General features: G+C 42.8%; 1 protein-coding gene across 6 annotated transcripts in view; it reads right to left on the reverse strand.

Annotated features, from left to right (window-relative positions):
* Positions 1 to 22362, reverse strand: part of itpr1b (inositol 1,4,5-trisphosphate receptor, type 1b) — a 521994-nt gene that overhangs the window by 117384 nt on the left and 382248 nt on the right. For all 6 annotated transcript variants that reach the window (XM_072582660.1, XM_072582659.1, XM_072582663.1 and 3 more), the window contains 3 exons: positions 20567 to 20742; positions 4575 to 4739; positions 3153 to 3348 (listed from right to left, as the gene is read on the reverse strand). In XM_072582660.1, coding sequence (XP_072438761.1) covers positions 3153 to 3348; positions 4575 to 4739; positions 20567 to 20742 — 537 coding nt within the window. The remainder of the gene's footprint in view (positions 1 to 3152; positions 3349 to 4574; positions 4740 to 20566; positions 20743 to 22362) is intronic.

The following is a 22362-nucleotide window of genomic DNA, read 5'->3' on the forward strand; positions in this document are numbered from 1 at the left end:
GTTAACTCTGCTTTCTCTCCACAGATGCTGCCAGACCTGGATTTTTCCAGCAATTTCTGATTTCTGAGCATCTGCAGTTCTTACAGCTATCTTCCCCCCACAATTACGAACTCAAAAGGTGCATTTACTCTTGCAGTGTTTCCATTGTTATTCTAAATTTAATAACAACAGTGCAGAATAGCTCAATGTGAGATCTGCGGTCCTTCAGTCGATAATAACGTTTGAAACACGTGATAGTTAGTAATCTATTGTTCTCATTGTAGGGGATTGCAATGGTTGATGATTAATCTTTATTAATGTTGCCCAGAACTAGTTCTGCTTTGTTAATAAGCAAACTGGTTAATTTTAGTCTCTAACAACCTTGTTCTGCATTTGCATCCTGCCAGGCTGAGTTGACTGAAATGTATTATCGGGTAGTGTAACATGCAGTGTGAGGAGTGTTCCACTAGGTCACAATTATCAACTCAGAGCATACACTCAAGGGTAGGCCAGGTAATGATGCTTATTGATACAAGAACAAGACTAGGTTAATCCCTCAAGTCTGTATGACCAAACAATATATAACTTTTAAAGTTCATTCATGAGACATGGGTGTCGCTGGCTGGGCCAGTGGTGTATTGAACAGCAGGGTGGCTCAGTGGTTAGCACTGCTGCCTCAACACCAGGGACCCGGGTTTAATGCCAGCCTCGTGTGACTGTCTGTATGGACTTTGCACATTCTCCCTGTGTGTGCATGGGTTTCCTCCGAGTGCTCCAGTTTCCTCCCACAGTCCAAAGATGTGTAGTCCCGTTGGGTTGGACATGCTAAAATTGCCCATTGTGTTCAGGAATGTGCAGTCGAGGTAGATTAGTAATGGGAAATGCAGTGTTGCAGGGATAGGGCACAAATGTGGGTCTGGGTGCGATTCTGTTCGGAGGGCGAGTGTGGACTCGATGGACCAAATGGCTTACTTCCACATAGAATTCCGACAATCATTATACATTACCCAATCTTTACTGCCCCGAGGGCTGTTAAGAGTCAAATGACATTACTGTGTGTCTGGAGTCACATATGCACACTCGTTAAGGATGGCAGTGTTTGTTTCCTTGAAGGACATTGGTGAAGCAGATGGGCTTTTTGAAAAAAAATGACAATCAACAGCAGTTTCATGGTCACCCTTAAACTCTTAATTCAAAATTTTTTGTTACTGAAGTTAGATTTGATCATCTGCCTTGGTGTGATTTGAACCAGAACATTGCCTGCATTTCTGAATTAAGTCTCCACCCCCGAGGCTCCCAGCCTCATTCCTGGAGAAGGGCTTTTGTCCAAAATATCGATTATGATGCCCTTCGGATGCTGTCTGACCTGCTGTGCCTTTCCAGCACCACACTCTTGACTGATATACCACTAGGCCTACACCTCCCTATTGGATTAGGGCTGATTGGTACCGCCACCTCTAAATACTGTACCTGTCTTTAAATCAATTCCCTCAATGCCCCGTACCTGACAAAAATCTGTCAATTCCGTCTCAAAGGTTTGACCAACCCAACATTATGGAGTGGGAGTGCGGTCGACCAAGGACTCAGAATTCCCTTCACATGAAAACATACTTCAAGATTTTATTACGCACCAAAAGCAAATCACTTGAACCTATCAAACCCTGAACGCTAATCTGATCAAGACCCAATGTTACAAATGCAAGGGACCATGAGCCTTGCCCGTGCAGCATTTCCTCAGAGTTCAACTCTTTCTGCCCTGCCACCTCTCATGAATTTTCGCTGAAAGACTGTCTAAGGGCTGTCTAATTTTTTGAGGTACACAGTTGCACAGGTGAGGTCTGACTAAAGCAATGTGCAAATGAAGCACAACTTCATCTGCTTTTTATTACTCCCAAACTCACCTCGAGATAAGATTGGCCCAACCAGCCGACATCGACCCTCCGAAGAGCAACCCACCCAGATCCATTCTCCAACATTTACCCCTTCACTGAACACTACGGGCAATTTAGCATGGCCAATTCACCTAACCTGCACATTTTTGGACTGTGGGAGGAAACCAGAGCACCCGGAGGAAACCCATGCAGACACGGGGAGAATGTGTCAACTCCACACAGAGTCGCCTGAGGCGGGAATTGAACCCAGGTCTCTAGCGTTGTGAGGCAGCAGTGCTAACCACTGTGCCACCGTGCTGCCCACTAAAGAGGTGGCATTGACATAGGAGTAATGTCACCAGGCTAGTAATCCAAGCAAGTCTATTGGCAATCATTGTTGATTGTTAAAACCCATTAAATTCATTAACATCCTTTACCTTGTCTGGTCTATATGTGAGTCCAGATGAATATTAATACAGGCTTTTAACTGCCCTCTGAAATGGTCTAGAAAGTCAATCGTTTGAAAGCAACTAAGGATAGGCAACAAACTGTAATCTTGCCAACAATTCCCACATTCATACAGGAATTTATTTTAAAATTTCTTTTTGATGACATTTTGTACTGAGTACTCAATTTTATTTAAGTCCGTAGCTGAACACCTAGTCTCTTTCACCCAGACAGCCACTATTCTCTCACCAGTAAGAGTTAGGCAGGAGCCCAGAAACTTCTGAGTGAAGGAACTAGATTTTAAAAAAAACTGACTACTACTTGACGTGAAAAGCTCTGCGAATTCAGCTTGCTCATTTTATGAGACTATGATCATGATGATACTTTGCTGCTGACTAGCCCCTCTATTAACATCCAAGTGCAAAAATGTTAAAAAGTTGAGTTTGATGCATTTTTCAGTCACATCTCTTCAACTCCAGTCTACCTTCACATGAGACCAATATGATATGACCAATGTATTATGAAGTGTTTTTAGTGTGGATATCACTGGGTTCAGAACAAAAAAAAACTCAAACAAAAAAAAAAACAATCTTTGGACAACACATAATTCAATTACTTTAAGATAATCGGACTCCCTTCATCTTTCCAAACAGTGCACTCTTTGGTCTACATATTGTCTCCATATACTGTAAAGGAGACAATAAACAGCTCAAAATAGACAACTCACAGTTAGGAAATTTGAGTGTGGAATTGTGTGTAACTATCCAGTGCCCCGCTCATTACAGCGCATATTATTAACATTGACTAGCACATTAAAGACCACAAAATACAGTCCTACTTCATATTAGCCTTTACCTGCCCAATAGGTCTTGTTTGACACCTTGTCCACTGCCAGAATGAAGTCATCCTTGAAAAACAAAAAGCCAACTATGGAAAACAGGTAGACTAAGATAAGAGCGAGCACAGCTGTCAGAATGATGGAGCGGCCATTTCGAGTGACACTCTTGATGACATTCAGCAATGTCTCTTCTCGGTAAACCAGATCAAAAAGCTACAAAGAAAAGAGAGAATAATGAGTCCTTAAGCTTAATGATAACATAGGCTAAGAAGCTCTAATCTGCTGGACAAGGCCAAACTATCGCCAGTAATAACATGTCAGCACTTTGTCTGAAGCTTAGCATTGATTTGGACATCATATTGGTTCAAATCATTCAGCTTCCGAATTATTGGAGACCAGATCTACGATCCTAGATGTATGTTGGGAAGTTCCAACTTGCTGACCTCCAAAGCTTCTGACCAGCAATTCCCTGGATTGCTGGAGACCTTTTGCAAAAAAGTCTCCAACTTGGACTTAGTTGGATTTATTTATTTACCTAGTTAGGAAATGGTAGAGAAGAAAAAAACCCTAATCCTCTTAGTAACTGCAAAACTAAATTCTAGTCACTTATACAGAATTCCTCCAGCTACACCCCCAAACTATTTCCTTCCTCAACCACCGTCTTAACTAAGCCCACAACATCCAAACAGACCCTACTACCTCACCACATCACAGCAAAACCCCTCAAAATCCAACTATTTGCCAACTCTACCCACTCAGCTCCTAATGGCCAGTCACCCATCGAGTAGTATTTGCACTGCACTTTTAAACAACTTATGGTAGCCAGTCTTGTAAAAGCTGGGGAAGGGCAGTGTTCTTTCATGTAGGCTGCACCTCGATCGACAATCGAACAAATGAATGCTGCGCCTTGGATTTTCTGGGCCAACTTTTCCTGTCAAGCTACACTCACTTTTTACATACATTAAAATTAGACACATGAGAAGTGAGCTCCCATTAAAGTTATATTAGTTCTAGCGTGACGATTGTCATGTGCAAAATGACTGTGGACACTTGGTTAAAGCCTGTTTTTGTTTCTTGAGCGTCCTCGCTGCCTGTCGGCCCTCGATGTGGTTACATGGTGCAGGAAAGGAACAAATGACTTGCAAAGCAACAAGCAAAAAGCAGCAAAGTAGAACTTTGCTGTTGACATAGCTCTTTCAAGGGATGGCACACACTAGTGCTGAAGAACTTGGTTCTGGTTCAATGTGCTATCTGATTTCAAAACCAGATTTTAGTGGTAAAACCAAATCAGCCTGATCTTCATTTCCAATGAGACAGGGAGCTCACTTTTTTTTTTAAAAAAAGAACACCTCCTTCCCCTTCTGGCAACTTGGCCAAATTTAAAGCTCAAAATACCCTAAAGACTTTAAAGCAAAATTCAAAGGACCTTCATTACATACCAGGAGACTATAGAAGAATTCATGGGCAAAAAGTCCCATCACAGATATTAGTGTGTACGCTAGGTGGTAGAGAAACTCCACATCCAGGACCATCGCCATGTAACCTCTTGTGAAGGTTCCTCTGTTTCCAACAAAACTAGTCAGGAATATTACTTTATTTCCAACCTGTTGGAGAACATGAACAAATCAAAGATCAGACACTTTATGTCAATTGATAGAGATAATGATGACTTTAAGTGTGTGAAAGATGCAACTTCTGAAGTCACAAACTCAAAACATTTATGCGGTTTCTCCCTCCACAGATGCTGCCAAGCCTGCTCAGTTTCTCCAGCATTCTGCATTTGTTTCAGGTTTCCAGCATCTGCAGCACTTCACTTTTACTTTAAGTGTTCCACTACATTAAAGCAAGTGTCCCAAATGGTTTAAAGACGTAAAAATACTTTTCCCCCAGGTATTTCATAAAAAATTAATTATAGTGCGTTCAAGAGATGACTGCGATTTTTATCTATCATTTAACAGTTTGCTAAGAGGGGAGAAAAAAAATCTCCCTTTAAGTCACCAAAATAGCCCAATAAAACAGCCTAGGTTTCAATCAAACCAAACAGCTATGCAAATTGACATAACACAGCTAAGCAGTGACATTTCCACAGAAATTCAAAATACACTTCTCACAGGGTTGTGTTCACTTATTGTTAAAAGGAATATCCAGGCAAGAGCTGCAGACTCAGACGTGAACTCAAGCATCACTCTGGCGTTTAACCTATGCAGTGAATTATGTCACTCTATTGAGCATGAAATTTTTAGGCTTCATTTGAAGAATGGTCAACAGACAAAAGCAAGCACTAAAAACATCGAGATGCCAAGTCTTACTTCAGGGGAAGAACATTGTGGGATTAAGTCATGTCCAATAAAGGCTTGCACAATCTCCTCATATTTCGGAGTCTCAGACCAGTCGAATTCATAAGATAAATTTGGTGTTTTTCCCCCATTGTGCAGAAATTGGGACAGTCGATTTTAAAATCAAAATGAAGTGAGGGGGATTGATACAGCCTAGAATAGTCATGTCAGTCCCAAGTTTTGGTATGAGCCAAATTAGCAGGTCCTTGTAGTCTGAATAGTAAAGCAGGCCTCAGTGACCCGGCAACTCAAAAGTTCAGAGTAAACTCAGTGAGGCTCTCATTCTCAAGGCCTAAATTATGACTTGCCATTCTTGGGAGCAAGAGGAGGGTTGAATCCAGCTCAGTTGCCTTATTATTCAAGTCTACCAACACAAATGGTTTAGGTTTACAAAATATAGAATAGCTACTTAGACACAGAGCCAGAATGTAGATTGCACTCTGTGTTGCTGCACTCTGCATCAAGTCAGTTTCTTTAAGGAAAAGGATAAAACAAAAAGGGTCAATTGTAAGGGGAGGAGGGGGAACACATTCTTAAATGAGAAAAATGGAGTCCAAGAATGTGATGTTAAACTGCATATTAAATGTGTTTAATTGTATGTAGGTGGTGAGCATTAACTTGACCTTTCTATAATTAGTTACAAGCTAAAACGGTGGTTGTTCAAGTTTAGAGTTGTGTGCTTATAATATGCAACTCTGTTAATAAATGTAAAAATTAGCTCCAGTCTGTCCTTTGCTTTCTGCAATAACACCATGTCAACCCTATTGTATCTTTGTTCGACTTCGTTCTACTTGAAGAGGTTCAGAGGGTACAGCACATTGCAAATCTTCACCATAAAACCATTCACTCTTTAGAGTGATTATACACAAACAAATTGCATACACAGAGGAAGGAAATAGTAACGAGTGTTTACTTAGGACTATTCCAAGGTGATTTACATGTCCATGAGCTCTAAGGCAAATTAACATTGCAGCAACATAGTAGAGATTAACGCATAACAGTTAAAAAATAATGATTAGGAATCACAGCTTTCAATCAATTTGTCCAGCTTTCAGAAACAGATAAAACTTATGACAGATTGTAATTGGCCTACTCCATAATTTGTAACTGTGTGCGCATCATGGGATGTAGCACAATGCTTTACTTTCACTAAGCAATGCTCATGGGCACAATGATCTTTCTCTTGTTTAAAAAAAAGGGACATCCAAATTTAAGTAGTTTTATTTTGTTTACAAAGGAACTTCAGTAAAATCAGGAGTATGAAATAAGTTCAGGTGCCATTTCTTCCATTTGAGATGCAAAGCCTTGGATTTATTAATCCTGACAAGGCATATTATCTGTATCAAACTACGTTGATTGTCACCCTGTTACGTACAACTTAGACAAGATTTTCTCTAGTTTGTTAAAACCAAAAAGCGTACTGAAAAACTCCCACAGTACTTACCAAAACCTCTGACCAATTTTCTGGTCACCTGAAGTAAATATATCATGTTATGTGGCTTGGTGTTATATTTCGTGTTATTAGTGAGGTATCAATGAGGAAACGTGCATATAACTAACTGGCTACAGACCAGAAACAGGCCGTTTGGAGCAGCAACCCCACATATCCCTATCCTTCCTTGCCTTGCAAGCACATATCAAGTCTCCCCTATATCATAATGCTATCTGCTTCGGCAGCTCCCAAATGGCAGTTAGTTCCCTATTTGTGACATTCTGTTCAAAATAATTCCTTCCAAGTCTTTTCATCAAGTTGTTGTTAATAGCTACTTTATGTTCCTGCCCCCTTGAACTGGACTCATCCACGAGGAAATAGCTAGTACACACCCATCCCTCCATGAAAGATCATTTATCAGGTCTCCTCTTAATCTTCACTTTTCCAGATGAACGAACACCAGTTTGCTCAATAAATTGTCACGATACCCTCAAAAAAATCACTGTTCCTGCCTTTTTGGCTGTGCTTCTATATCCTGCTTATATTATTTGATATTAAAAGTCATAAACTGCTTCATTCTGTTGTTGGCACAAAGAGTATTATTGTGTTAGCCAAATGCAGAGACCTGAGGCACACAGAGCAAGATATCAACAGCCTCTTTTAGAATGCGTTAGACCACTGGTCCACAATTACCCATCTCTCACCTTTCCCGGGTCTTTTTTGGGCACTGGCTTTCAAAATTTCTGGCAAGTTACCAACTTGCTTCTAGTCAGTTGCTTGAGACCAATACATTAAAGAGCCAATAACAGAAGTTTTGATTAATATCAATGCTGCTAATGATAAACATACCGATTTACCAGGATAACGCAGCATAGTGGTTCTGGCACCAAGTGAGTAATCCAGAAGCCTAGACTAATGATCTGGAGACAAGTTCAAATGCCACCAGGGCAGCTGGGGAACTGAATTTCATTAAAACAAAGAAAGCTCTGAAATAAAAAGTTGGCACAATAATGGTAAACATGAATTGTTGTAAAAACCCTTCTGATTCATTAATGCTTTTCGGAGAAAGCAATCTGCCATCCTATTTTATCGGGTCTACATGAGTCCAGATGGACACAGTCATGTAACTGACTCTTAACTACCTTGTAAATAACCAAATAAGGCACCCAACTGTTTAGGGATGGGCAATAAATGCTAATGGTGGCACCAAAGTCTTGTGAAATTAATACAAAATATTGAGACAGAAGGTGCAAAGTCAGCAGGACATTTGGCCTCACTTGCTGGTAACTTCCCATGGTACCAAGTAGCTTGATTTTCGAGCACACTCCCTCACTATTGCATGGTCAACTCAGTCATTGCTGCAGTGTCATCAGGACAGAAGTCAACCCAGACTTGAACAGTCAGTTTGCATTCTGAAGGGAAAACACTAAATGAAGGAGGTGACAAATAGAGTCAGAGATATACAGCATGGAAACAGACCCTTCAGTCCAACTCATCCATGCCGACTAGATATCCCAACCCAATCTAGTCCCACCTGCCAGCACTCAGCTCATATCCCTCCAAACCCTTCCTATTCATATACCCATCCAAATGCCTCTTAAATGTTGCAATTGTATCAGCCTCTACCACTTCCTCTGGCAGCTCATTCCATACATGTACCACCCTCTGTATGAAAAGGTTGCCCCTTAGGTCTCTTTTATATCTTTCTCCTCTCACCCTAAATCTATGCCCTCTAGTTCTGGATTCCCTGACCCAAGGGAAAAGACTTTGCCTATTTATCCTATCCATACCCCTCATAATTTTATAAACCTCAATAAGGTCACCCCTCAGCCTCAGACGCTCCAGGGAAAACAGCCCCAGCCTGTTCAGCCTCTCCCTATAGCTCAAATCCTCCAACCCTGGCAACATCCTTGTAAATCTTTTCTGAACCCTTTCAAGTTTCACACCATCTTTCCGATAGGAAGGAGACCAGAACTGCATGCAATATTCCAACAGTGGCCTCACCAATGTCATGTACAGCTGCAGCATGACCTCCCAACTCCTGTACTCAATACTCTGATCAATAAAGGAAAGCATACCAAATGCCTTCTTCACTATTCTACCTACCTGTGGCTCCACTTTCAAGGAGCTATGAACCTGCACTCCAAGGTCTCTTTGTTCAGCAACACTCCCTAGGACCTTACCATTAAGTGTATAAGTCTGTCAGCAGAAATCAGAGGGATTTCTGGAGGAGTACCAGGAGTTGTGGAAGGCATGACAAAGAGCACCTGTGAAGTTGAGACTGGACACCTCGGAGAAGGATAACTGACTTGAGATCATGTTTGGGGAAATAACAGAATGAGTGGTCTGTTGAAACTCATGTAACACACACTTCTCCTCCATTGTGAGCTGAGAAATATGATTGACCAGAACAGCCTATTGCCGTCGAGCATTCTCCAGATATAGGTGACTGTCAGTCAGCCAGCATGTGCCAACATATGGAAATGCTGAGTACAATTCTAACTTTGAGTCAACTCTCTTGCCATAGTGATCCTGAACTGAACAAAACTGCCTTTCGATAATTTTTTGAAAAAAAAAAGATATAATTAAAGCTTCCCCTAAAATCAAAAAATCTGATACGACTGGGAAGTATAAGTTTTAACCTCTACATTAAAAAAAATTCCAAATTGCGGACAACAAATATTTTTGAATATGTTGTGCAAATAGCTCTTTAACTTTACATACAGATGAATCAAAGGCCTATCTGTTCAAAAAGCACCAAAATAAATAAATGAGAAGCAGCATCTTCAAGAGGGACACAGCCTCCAAACTTCTGGCAAACAAATCTTCTGCCTTGGATCACACTTCAAAGCTTCTTGCAATTAATGGCTTACGTTCTCCAATGTGAGTGAAGGAACTGTTGGGTGTAGCTACAGCTTCAGGGGTTGGCTCATGTCTTCTTGCATTCCATTGGCAACATTTCCATGTCACGGCTTTAATACTTGAGGCCCTTTGTGAGCAGTCAACATTTTTTCTTCGAGTTTGGGGGCAGGGGTTAAGGAGTGGCACTGTGTTATCTTTTGCGAAGTTAATACTTTGGCTGTGCAGCAGTTCCTTAATTCACTGACACCGATAGATGACGACTATTGAAGCTCAGCAGGGCTAGTGTTGCCAACTCCAGTCGGACATTTTTCAGCGATTTCATACAGTGATCGCCATTGCTCAACAGACACAGCCACCTTTTCTCACCTTGATTGGAAACAAAGAGTCTTTATAGGAGGAATGGATGATTTTTGTTCGCTTATCAGAAAGCCTTTTCTCTACCTTTAGGACTTTGACAATGAATACATAGACAAGTTCATGGGAAAACAATATGTTTAAAATGCTCCCATGTTGCTGCTTTTTGGTTGCAAACAGAAGAGATTTCTCTTTAGTCCTATACAGTCAGCAACCCAACACAGCCAGGCTGCATTCATGGAGTGTACCGAGAGTTCGCATTTCGACAGCGAAATACTGCAAATACTAAACATCTGTTCTGAGGCCTTTTGGTGAAGTGCAAGATGTTAAACCTGCAAGGGTTGGTTTCACTCAACAACTCAGATGATGTGGGGCAAGGGGGAGGTGATATTGACAATTATAGAATCAAAGGATGGATCCAACAATGGCGTTCAATGGTTAAACTCTGCCGCAAGAGAAAACAGGATGAGTGATCAAGGTCTGAAGCGGTTGACTTCATGCTGCAAAATGCCTTCAACTTACTGACTTGGTCAAAAGTTGGAAAAAGATTAAGAGACCTAACCTCTCATTTTATAAATTGTTATATGGCTTTTACACATTTTTGAACAGGAAGGACAGGGATCTCTGTTGTGCAACTTTGCAGTAACTTATTCACAAGCAATGGAATCTCCCAACTATCACTGAACCGCTCACCTGACACAAAGCTCTCTTTTTGAATGCATGACACATACGTTAAATCTGTCATTATCTTGTGCTCTTCAGCTTGAAAGCTTTGATGGACGAGGAGCTATTTTATCCAATAAGTAAAGGGATTGCATTCACACTCGAACTGACCCTAATAGTGTCATTCTTTCGAACTTCTCTGATGCCCAATGTTGGCTGGCTGCATACCTCTAGAACCTTGATGGTGCAGGAATTCTTAAGGGATTTTGAATTCAAGCTGCCCAGAGGGGTGCCTTGTGCTGGATTTCACACCTTGCAGTCGTACTTTCAGAGCATTCTGCAGTTTCCCAATTATTTAGTACAATTGCTACTAATAAAGGCCAACTAATGCAGAACCAGCGTTCAGTGGAAACTTGGTGGCCTGTACCAGGTAAAGGCACATTGGGTGGAACTTTCCCTGCTAACACTGCGATTCTATAACAGTTAGTCACCAAAGTGAAAGTGCCTTCAAAATCTTGGTTGGGGTAAAGAGGATCATAATTAGCGTTCATTTAAAATCACAGTTTTAAATTCTCATCCTTCTCTCCATTGCACTGACCCTGAAAAGATTTGGAGTTGTTCTGCTTGAATGTATGAAATGAGGTCAGAACAGCCTGTTCTGGACAGTCACTATTTGCCGAAAAATTCTCAAGTCAGCCCCATTAATTCATCAGGGAGAGGGCAGTGTCTGTATTCTATATTGGAGGACAATCAAAATTGAGTGGGATTTACAGTGCACAAACTGACCAGCTGACCACAGAGACAGAGACACACGTGCACACACACACACACATTTGGCTGAAAGAGCCACACAGGGAGGGAGACATATTTTTGACTCAAATTCCATGGCATTGGCAACCAAAGTTATTGTCTCTAATAGTTCAGCAATTAAAATGGGGTATAAGCATTGTGTTCATCAAGAGAGAACTGAAATGCAAACATCTGGAAAAGTTGAAGTGGAACATTCAGAGCTGGGGAAGAGTGAAGCCCGAGAGGGAGTTGATAAGAATTTCAAAATCAGTCACTGGATTGGGAGCCAATGTCAGTCAACATGCATGCCAATGATAATGTCAATCCGCCCAACAGCCTCCTCTCAGATATCTCCCTCTCACTCCAGCAATACAACCTCCCTATTTCATTCCCACCCACTCAGGTACTTATCTAGATTCTTAAGTAGACAAGTTCAGCTATTTGGCTGAACCACTTAATGGTGGTTTTGTGTTTAACATTTTTATTGGATTGACTCAAAAGACACTGCAATGGCCTAATGGTATTCTCAGTGGATTAGAAATCCAGACACCCAGTTCATGACTGGGGACCTGGGTTCGAATCCCATTTGGGCTGATGGTAAATATGTGAATTCAATTTTAAAAATCCAGAATTAAAAGTCTGGATTAAAAGTCATGAAACTATTGTGGTAAAAAGGCCATCATCTGGATTCCCTAGAAAAGATGGAAACTGATGAGCTTACCTATTCCAGACCCACTGCAATGTAATTGACTGTTAACCACCCTCTGAAGTGGCCGAGCAAGCCACACAGTTGCTAAAAAGGGAAAAATAAAAATCAGATGGATCATGGGGCGGCATGGTGGCTCAGTGGTTAGCACTGTTGCCTCACAGCACCAGGGTCCCAGGTTCGATTCCAGCCTTGGGCGACTCTCTGTGTGGAGTTTGCACATTCTCCCTGTGTCTGCGTGGGTTTCCTCCGGGTGCTCCGGTTTCCTCCCACAGTCCAAAGATGTGCAGGTCAGGTGAATTGGCTATGCTAAATTGTCCGTAGTGTTAGGTAAGGGGTAGATGTAGGGGTATGGGTGGGTTGCGCTTCGGCGGGGCGGTGTGGACTGGTTGGGCCGAAGGGCCTGTTTCCACGCTGTAAGTAATCTAATCTAATCAGCCGGCATCGAACAGAAAAGGTCAATGGCAAATTCAGCCCCGTCTATCTTGCAATATCCTTCTTATTAAGATCTAGGAGTTAATGCCAACATGAGGAGCGTGGTCTCCCAGACTAGTCAAGCTACAGCCTGACAATCATACTTACAGAAGCATCACTGACACACCATCACAATCCCTGGATCTGTCCTGTCCCACCAGATGTGGCAGCTCAGTGGTATACAGTCAGGTGAATAAATGCCTTGGGAGGCCTCAAAATTGACTCTGGGCCTCATGAACACTCTTAACTTCAGGTCACACAAGGGCGCAAAAACGTCCTGCTGATTACCGTGCACAGTCCAACATCGGCTGATGAATCAATACTCCTCAGTGTTGAACAGCACTTGCAGAAAACTGTGTGGCAAGGGCACACAATGTACTCTGGGTGGGGGATTTCAACGTCCACCATCTGAAGGGGCTCGGCAGCAGCACTGTTGATTTAACTGGTCAGGTCCGAAAGGACCTAGCTGCTAGCCTGGGTCTGCGGCAGGTAATGAGGGAACCAACACGAGGGAAACACACAATTTTGAAATGATTAGATTCCCTACAGTGTGGAAACAGGCCCTTCAGCCCAACAAGTCCACACCGACCCACCGTAGAGCAACCCACCCAGACGCATTCCCCTACATTCACCCCTGACTAATGCGCCTAACACTACGGGCAAATTAGCATGGCCACTTCACCTAACTGCCCTTATTCTCATCAAGCTGCCCACCACAGCTGCATCTGTTCATAACACTATCAGCAAGAATGACCACCACATGGTGGTTGTGGAGATCAAGTCCCACCTTCACATTCAGAATACCCTCCATAGGGTTGAGAGACATTATTGCCATTCCAGATAGACTTCAAACTGATCTAGCAACTCAAGACTGGGCATCCATGAGGCACTATGGGCCATTAACAGCAGAGATGTATTCAAACATAATCTGTAACTTCTGGGCCTACTTGAGCCCCAGCCAATCATTACCATCAAGCCAGGGGATCAACCCTGGTTCAGTGGAGGATGGCTTGCCAGGAGCTGTGTCCACAATAATGAACATTCAACCTGGTGAAGCTATCAAACAAGATTACATGAGCACCAAAAAGCACAAGTAGCAAGTGATTTGGAGATAAACAATCCCGCAACAATGGCACATCCAGCTGTGAATGGTGGTGGACAATGAAACAACTCACTAAAGGAGGTAGCTCCACAAATATCCACAATATCCTTCGCGATTAGGGAGCCCAGCACATCAGTGCAAAAGATACTGTTGATGGATTCGCAGAACTCTTTAGCCAGAAGTGTTGAGTGGATTATCCATCTCTGTCTCCTCCAGAGATCCCCAACATCAGAGATACCAGTCTTCAGCCAATTGGATTCATTCCACGTGACGTAAAGAAATGGCTGAAGTTCTGCAAAGGCCATGGGCCATGACAACATTCTGGCAATAGCACTAAAAACATGCTCTAGAACTTGGCAAACTCCTTGCCAAGCCGTTCCAATACAGCTATAACACTGGAATTTACCCAGCAATGTGGAAAATTGCCCAGCTATATCCTTGGTGCCAGGTGTAACTCCAATGAGCAGAGAGTTTTCCCCCCAACTGCCAATTATGTCCTGTGCACTGAAAGCTGTACAAATCCAACCCAGCAAATCACTGCCCCACCAGTCTGCTCTCCATCATCAGTGGAAGGTGCCGTCAACAATGTTATCCAGCAGCACCAGCTCCAGCTCAGCAATAACCAGCTCGGTGACACCCAGTTTAGGTTCCACCAGGGCCATTCAGCTCCTGATTTCATTACAGTCTTGGTTCAAACACGGACAAAGATGCTGAATTCCAGAGGAGAAGTGATAGGGACAACGCTCGACATCAAGGCCGCATTTAACTGAACGCAGCACCATGGAGACTGAGCAAAACTGGAATAATTGGAAGTCGGGGGGAAAACTCTCCACTGGTTGGAGTTACACCTGGCTCAAAGTAAGATGGTTGTGATTGTTGGAGGTCAGTCACCTCAGCTCCAAGATATCTCTGCAGTAGTTCCTCAGGGTAGTGTCCAAGGCCCAACCATCTCTAGCTGCTTCATTAATGACCTTGCTACCATCATAAATTTAGAAGAGGGAATGTTTTATGATGATACCACACCATTTGCAATCCCACGGGTAATGAAGCCATCTGTGCCAGAATGCAATAAGATCTGGACAATATCCAGGTTTGGCACCACACAAGTTTTATTCCTGATGAAGGGCTTTTGCCCGAAACGTCGATTTCGCTGCTCGTTGGATGCTGCCTGAACTGCTGTGCTCTTCCAGCACCACTAATCCAGTTTTTGCTTTCCAGCATCTGCAGTCATTGTTTTTACCACACAAGTGTCAGGCAACGCCCATCTCAAATGAGAGAGAATTTAACAATCACATCAATTGCATTACAATTGCTGAATCACCCATTATCAACATCCTGGCTGTACCTGAAGTTGACTTGTCATCTAACTACTGCAGCTGCAAGAAAAGGTCAGAGGCTAGGAATCTTGCAATGAGTAATTCACCTCCTGACTCCAAAATCTGCCCACAATTTGCAAGGCAAGAGTCAAGAATATGATGAAATAATCCCCACTCATCAAGTTGCATGCAGTTCCAACAACTCTCAAAGAAGCTCCACACTGTCTCGGGTAAGCAGCCTACTTGTTTGGCACAATTCACAATATCCACAAAGGATGGTCAGTAGCAACAGCATGCACCATCTAAAAGATGCAGTACAGAAATTCACTGAAGCTCCTTAGACAGTACCTTCCAAATTCCTGACCAGTTTCATCTAGAAGAACAAGGGCAGCAGATAGATTGCAACATCACCACCTGCAGGTTCCCTCTCCAAGCTGACCTGGAAATGTATGGTTATTCCTTTCAGTATCACAGGTTTAAAATCCTTTAACATCCTCCTTAAGAGCAATTTGGGCACACCTACAACAAGTGATCAGCAACAATTCAAGGTGGCAGAGAGAGTCATAGGGGCCCACAGCATGGAAGCAGGCTCTTCAGCCCACTTGCCCATGCGGTCAAGTTTTCATAACCAAACTAGTCCCATTTGCCTCTGTTTGGTCCATATCCCTCCATACTTATCCCATCCATGTTTCTGTCTAAATGACACAACGTTACTCATTTCCACCATGAACTATGGCAGCCTGTTCCAAACACTCACCACCTTCTGAAAAAAGTGCCTTTCTGAATCCTCTTGTACCTCTCCCTTTAAACCTATGCCCTCTAGTTTTGGACTTCTCCACCATGAAAAGCTGTCGACTACCTACCTTATATATACACATTTATCTCTCATTATTTTATAGACCACTATTAGGTCACTCCTCAGTTTCCTCTGCTCCAGGGAAACCTATCTAACCTCTCTTTATAATTCAAACCTTCCAGCCCAGAAAGCACTCTTTTTAGTTTAATAATATTCTATATATAGTAGTGCAACCAGAACTGCATGCAGTACTTCAAACGTGGCTTCACCAATGTCTCATACAGCTACAACAAAATGTCCAACTCCTATGCTCAATGTTCTGACAGATGAAAGTATGCCAAAAGCTTTCTTCACTACCCTGTCTACATGCAATTCCACTTTCAAGGAGCTGCAAATCTGTACCTCTAGATCTCCTTGTTCAGTAACACTCCCCAGGGCCCTAGTATTGACTGTGCAAGTTCTGCCCTGGTTTGACCCACAAAATAACAGTTTGGCAGCTCACCACCGCCTTATCAAGAAGAACTAGGGATGGGCAATAAATGCTGGCCAGCCAGTGACACCCACATCCCGTGAGGGAATTAAACAAACAACATTTGGTCAAATGACTCATTTGTCCTTTTGTTGTAGAAAGATACACAAAACAATCCAAAAGTAGATCATAATAGTTCATTGTAATCAAGTCCCATTGTTGACCAACCCTAGATCCAAGCTGTTAAAATACCATTTAGTAAAACGTTTAGTAAGAGTGCCACTGCCTATGAACTTGCATCATAAGCAACAACAGTGACATTACAACATGTTGCTTAATTCTATCAAAGCTGCTTTCTCAATTTAGGGCTGCATGGTAGCTCAGTGCTTAGCACTGCTGGCACACAACACCAGGGACCTGCGTTCAATTCCAGCCTCAGGCAACTGGCTATGTGGTCTTTGAATATTCGCCCCTTTAGGTTTCCTCTAGATACTCCAGTTTCCTCCCTAAGTCCAAAGATGTGCAGGCCAGGTGGATTAGCCATGGATAATGCGGGGTTACAGGGATAGGGTAGGTGATGGGTCTGGATGAGATGCCCTTCAGAGGGGTGGTATGGACTCGATGGGCCTAATGGCCTGTTTTCCCATCGTAATTCCTAGAACTCCTACACTGACAATATCAACGACTTGGCATTGAAACATGATTGAAAGTGGGATATCATGAGATGCTCATTCCATGGAGCTTTTAACATCCTTTAGACCTGAAATGTCTTCAGATGGCAAACTTTAACAACAGTTCAGGAGGTAGGAAAACAGGGCACTGAAAGTCTCAGCAGCAACTCTCATGTTTGGTATAACACAGAGGTCATTTCACCAACCCCATCTCAACAGCAGCTACATTAGGATAAGCTGAAGAACTCAGAAGTGCTAACATCTGGGAAGGGCACAGGTCCAGAGGTCAGTTTTCTGAATGGTTTATGGATAATAGCTTTGCAGCTTTAAACAAGTTGCTCCAAGCCTCTGTCATTCAGTTATGACAGCTCAAGCTGTTCCTTGAGTACCTTTTCATCCAATCATCATTCTTTGGTGCAGTGAAAGTACCAATAACCAGGCTTTGGCCTCAAAATAACCTTCATCTGTAATCATCTAAGTTGCTTCAAATTATTTTGTGGGACATGGGCATTGCAGAGTAGACAAGCATTTATGACCCATTTCTAACTGACCAGGAGAAAATGGCGGTGAACCACTGCGGCCCAAGTGGTGTCGACACCCACGCTGTCAATGGGTCAAAATCTCCTCTTAGCAATGAGGGAAGTGACAATGGAATTTCAAGTTTTGCTGGTGTGTAGATCTGAAGGAACATGCAACAGTCCCCATTCATTTGTTGACCTCGTTCTTTTAGGTGGTAGAGGTCGTGGGTTTAAAGTCATAGAGATGTACAGCATGGAATCAGACCCTTCAGTCCAACTCGTCCATGCTGACCAAATATCCCAACCCAATCTAGTCCCACCTGCCAGCACCCAGCCCATATCCCTCCAAACTCTTCCTATTCATATACCCATCCAAATGCCTCTTAAATGTTGCAATTGTACCAGCCTCCACCACATCCTCTGGCAGCTCATTCCATACACATACCACCCACTGCGTGAAAAGGTTGCCCCTTAGGTCTCTTTTATATCTTTCCCCTCTCACCCTAAATCTATGCCCTCAGGTTCTGGACTCCCTGACACCAGGGAAAAGACTTTGTCTATTTATCTTATCCATGCCAGTCATAATTTTGTAATCCTCTATAAGGTCACCCCTCAGCCTCCGACACACCAGGGAATACAGGCTCAGCCTGTTCAGTCTCTCCCTGTAGCTCAAATCCTCCAACCCTGGCAACATCCTTGTAAATCTTTTCTGAACCCTTTCAAGTTTTACAACATCTTTCCGATAGGAAGGAGACCAGAATTGCACGCAATAGTCCAACAGTGGCCTAACCAATGTCCTGTACAGCCGCAACCTGACTTCCCAACTCCTGTACTCAATACAGTGACCAAAAAGGAAAGCATACCAAACGCCTTCTTCACTATCTTATCTACCTGCGACTCCACTTTCAAGGAGCTATGAACCTGCACTCCAAGGTCTCTTTGTTCAGCAACATTTCCTCAGACCTTACCATTAAGTGTATAAGCTCTGCTAAGAATTGCATTCCCAAAATGCAGCACCTCATATTTATCTAAATTAAACACCATCTGCCACCCCTCAGCCCATTGGTCCACCTGATCAAGATTCCATTGTAATCTGAGGTAACCTCCTTTGCTGTCCACTACACCTCCAATTTTGGGGTCATCAGCAACCTTACTAACTATATCTCTTATGCTCACATCCAAATCATTTGTATAAAAAGGATGAAAAGTAGTGGACCCAGCACCAATCCTTGTGGCACTCCACTGGTCACAGACCTCCAGTCTGGAAAAACAGCCTTCCCCCACCACCCTCTGTCTTGTACCTTTGAGCAAGTTCTGTTCCCAAACTGATAATTCTCCCTGTATTCAGTGAGATCTAACCTTGCTCACCAGTCTCCCATGGGGAACCTTGTCAAATGCCTTACTGAAGTCCATATAGATCACATCTACTGCTCTGCCCTCATCAACCCTTTGTTACTTCTTCAAAAAAAAACTCAATCAAGTTTGTGAGACATGATTTCCCATGCATAAAGGCATTGGGAGGGGATGGAAGGATCTTTTACAGACTATCACAACGTATTTCGTAAAATTGTAAACAAAGCCATCACTGCATATCTTTGGTAAAGGCAATGAATGTTCTAGTTGATAGATGTGATGCAAACCTAACAGGCTGGCAAGTATAATGTATTCAAGTACATGCGAGAGAACAATTTTTCCAGGTCCCTTCTCCTCTTCCTCCTACCCCACCCACTTCCCAAACTGGACATGCTCCATCCTTCAACATTGCCTGCCTTCACCTTATTCATTGCACCTCAGTGCTCTAGTTACAATGAGGGACCCTACATTGACTCCTCTTCTATTGAATAACAGCACATCAAGGCACCAACTAATTACCTTTCGAAATGTAGAAGTCATGATAGTTAAGTACCAAAGAACTGTAGGACCTGAATTCTTGAACAATATTTCATTTGGAGCAAAGGGTTGTCTTTATGTCCAAACTTCCTGTAAAACAACTGTAGATGGGACATCCTTTCATGGGCACACTAGTAGTTGCACCCACAACCCTATGCATCATCTCATCAAGCACAGACTTTGACTACAGGGCAATGTAATGGACCAATAAAGTCCGAGTTGAGAGTGTGTTGCTGAGAAAGTACAGCAGGTGAGGCAGCATCTGAGGAGCAGGAAATTTGATGTTTCGGGCATAAGCCTTGCATCAGGAATAGGACTTGTGGGCCAGGGAGGCGGAGAGATAAATGGGAGGGGGTAGAACTGGGGTGTGTGGGGGAGGAAGTAGTTGAGAAAGCAATAGGTGGGTGAGGGAGAAGGTGACAGGTCTGGAGGGAAGTGCCGGCTGAGTTGGAGGTTTGGAACTCTGATAACATTGTGGGGTGGTGGCGGCAGTGGGTGGTTGTTTGGGGGGGGGTGAATGGGAAGGAGGAAGCTGTTGAAATACACAAATCCCATATGGTTGCAGGGTTCAAGACAGAATAGGAGGCTTTCTTCCTCCAGGCGTCAGGTGGTAAAGTCAAGCCTGGCCCTCTTCCATACAAAGCCTGTCTACATCCTTTTTAATGGCTGGACAGGACATGGGCTTATGAGCAGGAAGTCTGATTAATCTGCTCTTCTCCCTAAGCCAGGGCACAGAGCTGAATCCCAACAGACATTCACACACCAGCTGTCGAAGAGTCTCAAACCAGAGACCTTCTGGCTGATCACACCAACAACTGGAATTTACATAGTACCAACCAAATTCAGAGAACCCCCCAAGTGGGTGACCAGACATTTTGATCAAAGTTTTGAGGTGCATCGTCGGAGAAAGAAGGGGGCAGATAACATTCACCCACAAATCTATTTCAAGACTACTTTTGACTAGTTTCCTTGCATTGTTCTGTTAGAACACTTGCTGACCAAAAGCTCTTTAAGCCCAGTTAGCTTGGGATTGCAGTTCCATGAAATACTCACATTAAAAGCTCCCAACAGATAGAGGGTTGGCTCTAAACCAACTGAGAATATAAGTCGCAAAATCGTAGAGGCTATCAAAGCTCGGATACCATGGGGTTTAGGAAGGGCAATCACGATGGCCAGAGATATACAGACAGCTGTCCACAGCAGACCCGATAAGTGTGCCTCCAAAGTACCTGCATACAAAAGAGACAGTTAGCTCAATGCAAAACCAGTTTCTTGCACAAGACACAACAGGTTCACTGAAAACTGCCAAACATGGCCTGTGCAGCCCTAGACAGGAAATCTCCTATTACATGTACAGTATTGCAGTGGACAATGGGCAACAGAAGGATTCACATTTGAAGAAATTAATCTGAATGTCCCTCCTCCACCAATAGAAGATAGAACCAACCACAAAACCATTCATTTCAACACAGTTAGCTGCTTCTAAAATGATTGAGGGGCAAGAAATTGAGATTTAAAGCTTCGAAGCGTTCAGGCTTAATATATATTCCTTTCCCAGCAAAGGAATGGAATCAGAAGCATAGTATAAGTCTTTGCCATTATCGATTGATTAGACAGGGAGGATGGTCAGTGGACCTCAGCACACTCATGGTCATTCCAGAATGAAGAAATTTGGAGAGGGAGAGCGAGGACTACAAAACGAGAGCCTACCCCATGTCCGGCCAGACTAGGAAAATGAACACTATTTTAGACTCTGCACTGTCAACAACAGTAATCAGTTGTTGTTGGCATCAACAGTCCATTCTGAATATCATAATTCAATTACTAACAAGGTAAAAAGGTATCATTAACAGATCTCTGTCAAATTGCTCTTGGAAAATTGATGTTATAGGCACAGGAGTGTTAATCCTTGCAACACACAATATATTAATCTGATGCATATCTTTGACATTATCTCTGAACAACTATTTAAGCTGCCAACGTGAGATTAATAAAATTGATCAAGAAGCTGAAGATATTCTGGTTGAGGATTTCCTCCATGATGTGATCAGTGGAAATATAGCAGGGGAGGATTTCTACCAGTCATTGGAGTCAATAGTGGCCTTGCAAAATTACCCGAATCTCTAGTTTTTGAAAGGTTCCCAATTGTGCCTGGGATTGGACAACTTTCGGAACGGATAGAATCAGTGTACTTCAATACTGCCTTGATGAACTCTAAAGACTATCTTCCTCTATTTTTTCATATTTTTGATGGACTGAATATTTTTGGTGGACTGAAATGGAAAGTGCACAGTTCTTCAAAAAACAAATGTGCAATGGATTACTAGACATTTTAAAAGCAAGTTACCTGAATCTCATTGTAAGTGCTGCTTACGTTGCTGTTTGTTCAAGCAGTAGGGAGAAGTTACTACACAGCAACTGCACAACACACAGAACCGGGGTGGTGTGTGCAAAATGATATGCAACTGGCAACTAGCAGCTGATTGACAACTAGTCACCACACCACAGGCCAATGACAAAGGCCTCTGACTACAAACAGCTATGTGATTGGCTCCCAGGGAGCCAAACAACTTGTGGATGTGAATGTTTGGCCAGAAGCCATTGGACCTCCCAAAAGGTCAATCTGTCTTTTTTTCTCTGCTGTCAAAAAAACCTCAGGCCTGAACAAAGCCAGTTTCTCACTCACATTTGTTGAGAGTTGTGACTTTTAACCAGTAAGATCTCTTTAGGAACGGTTGATATAAAACTCTACTAGTTAAAGCACTTGCCCCTTTTTCAATTCCTCCTATACATACTCTCTCAGACACAATTAAAACATAGGTGGGGTGGGTGAAGGGAAAGAAAAAAAT

The sequence above is a fragment of the Chiloscyllium punctatum genome, chromosome 12, assembly GCF_047496795.1.
Source record: "Chiloscyllium punctatum isolate Juve2018m chromosome 12, sChiPun1.3, whole genome shotgun sequence".
NCBI classification, from domain to species: domain Eukaryota; kingdom Metazoa; phylum Chordata; class Chondrichthyes; order Orectolobiformes; family Hemiscylliidae; genus Chiloscyllium; species Chiloscyllium punctatum.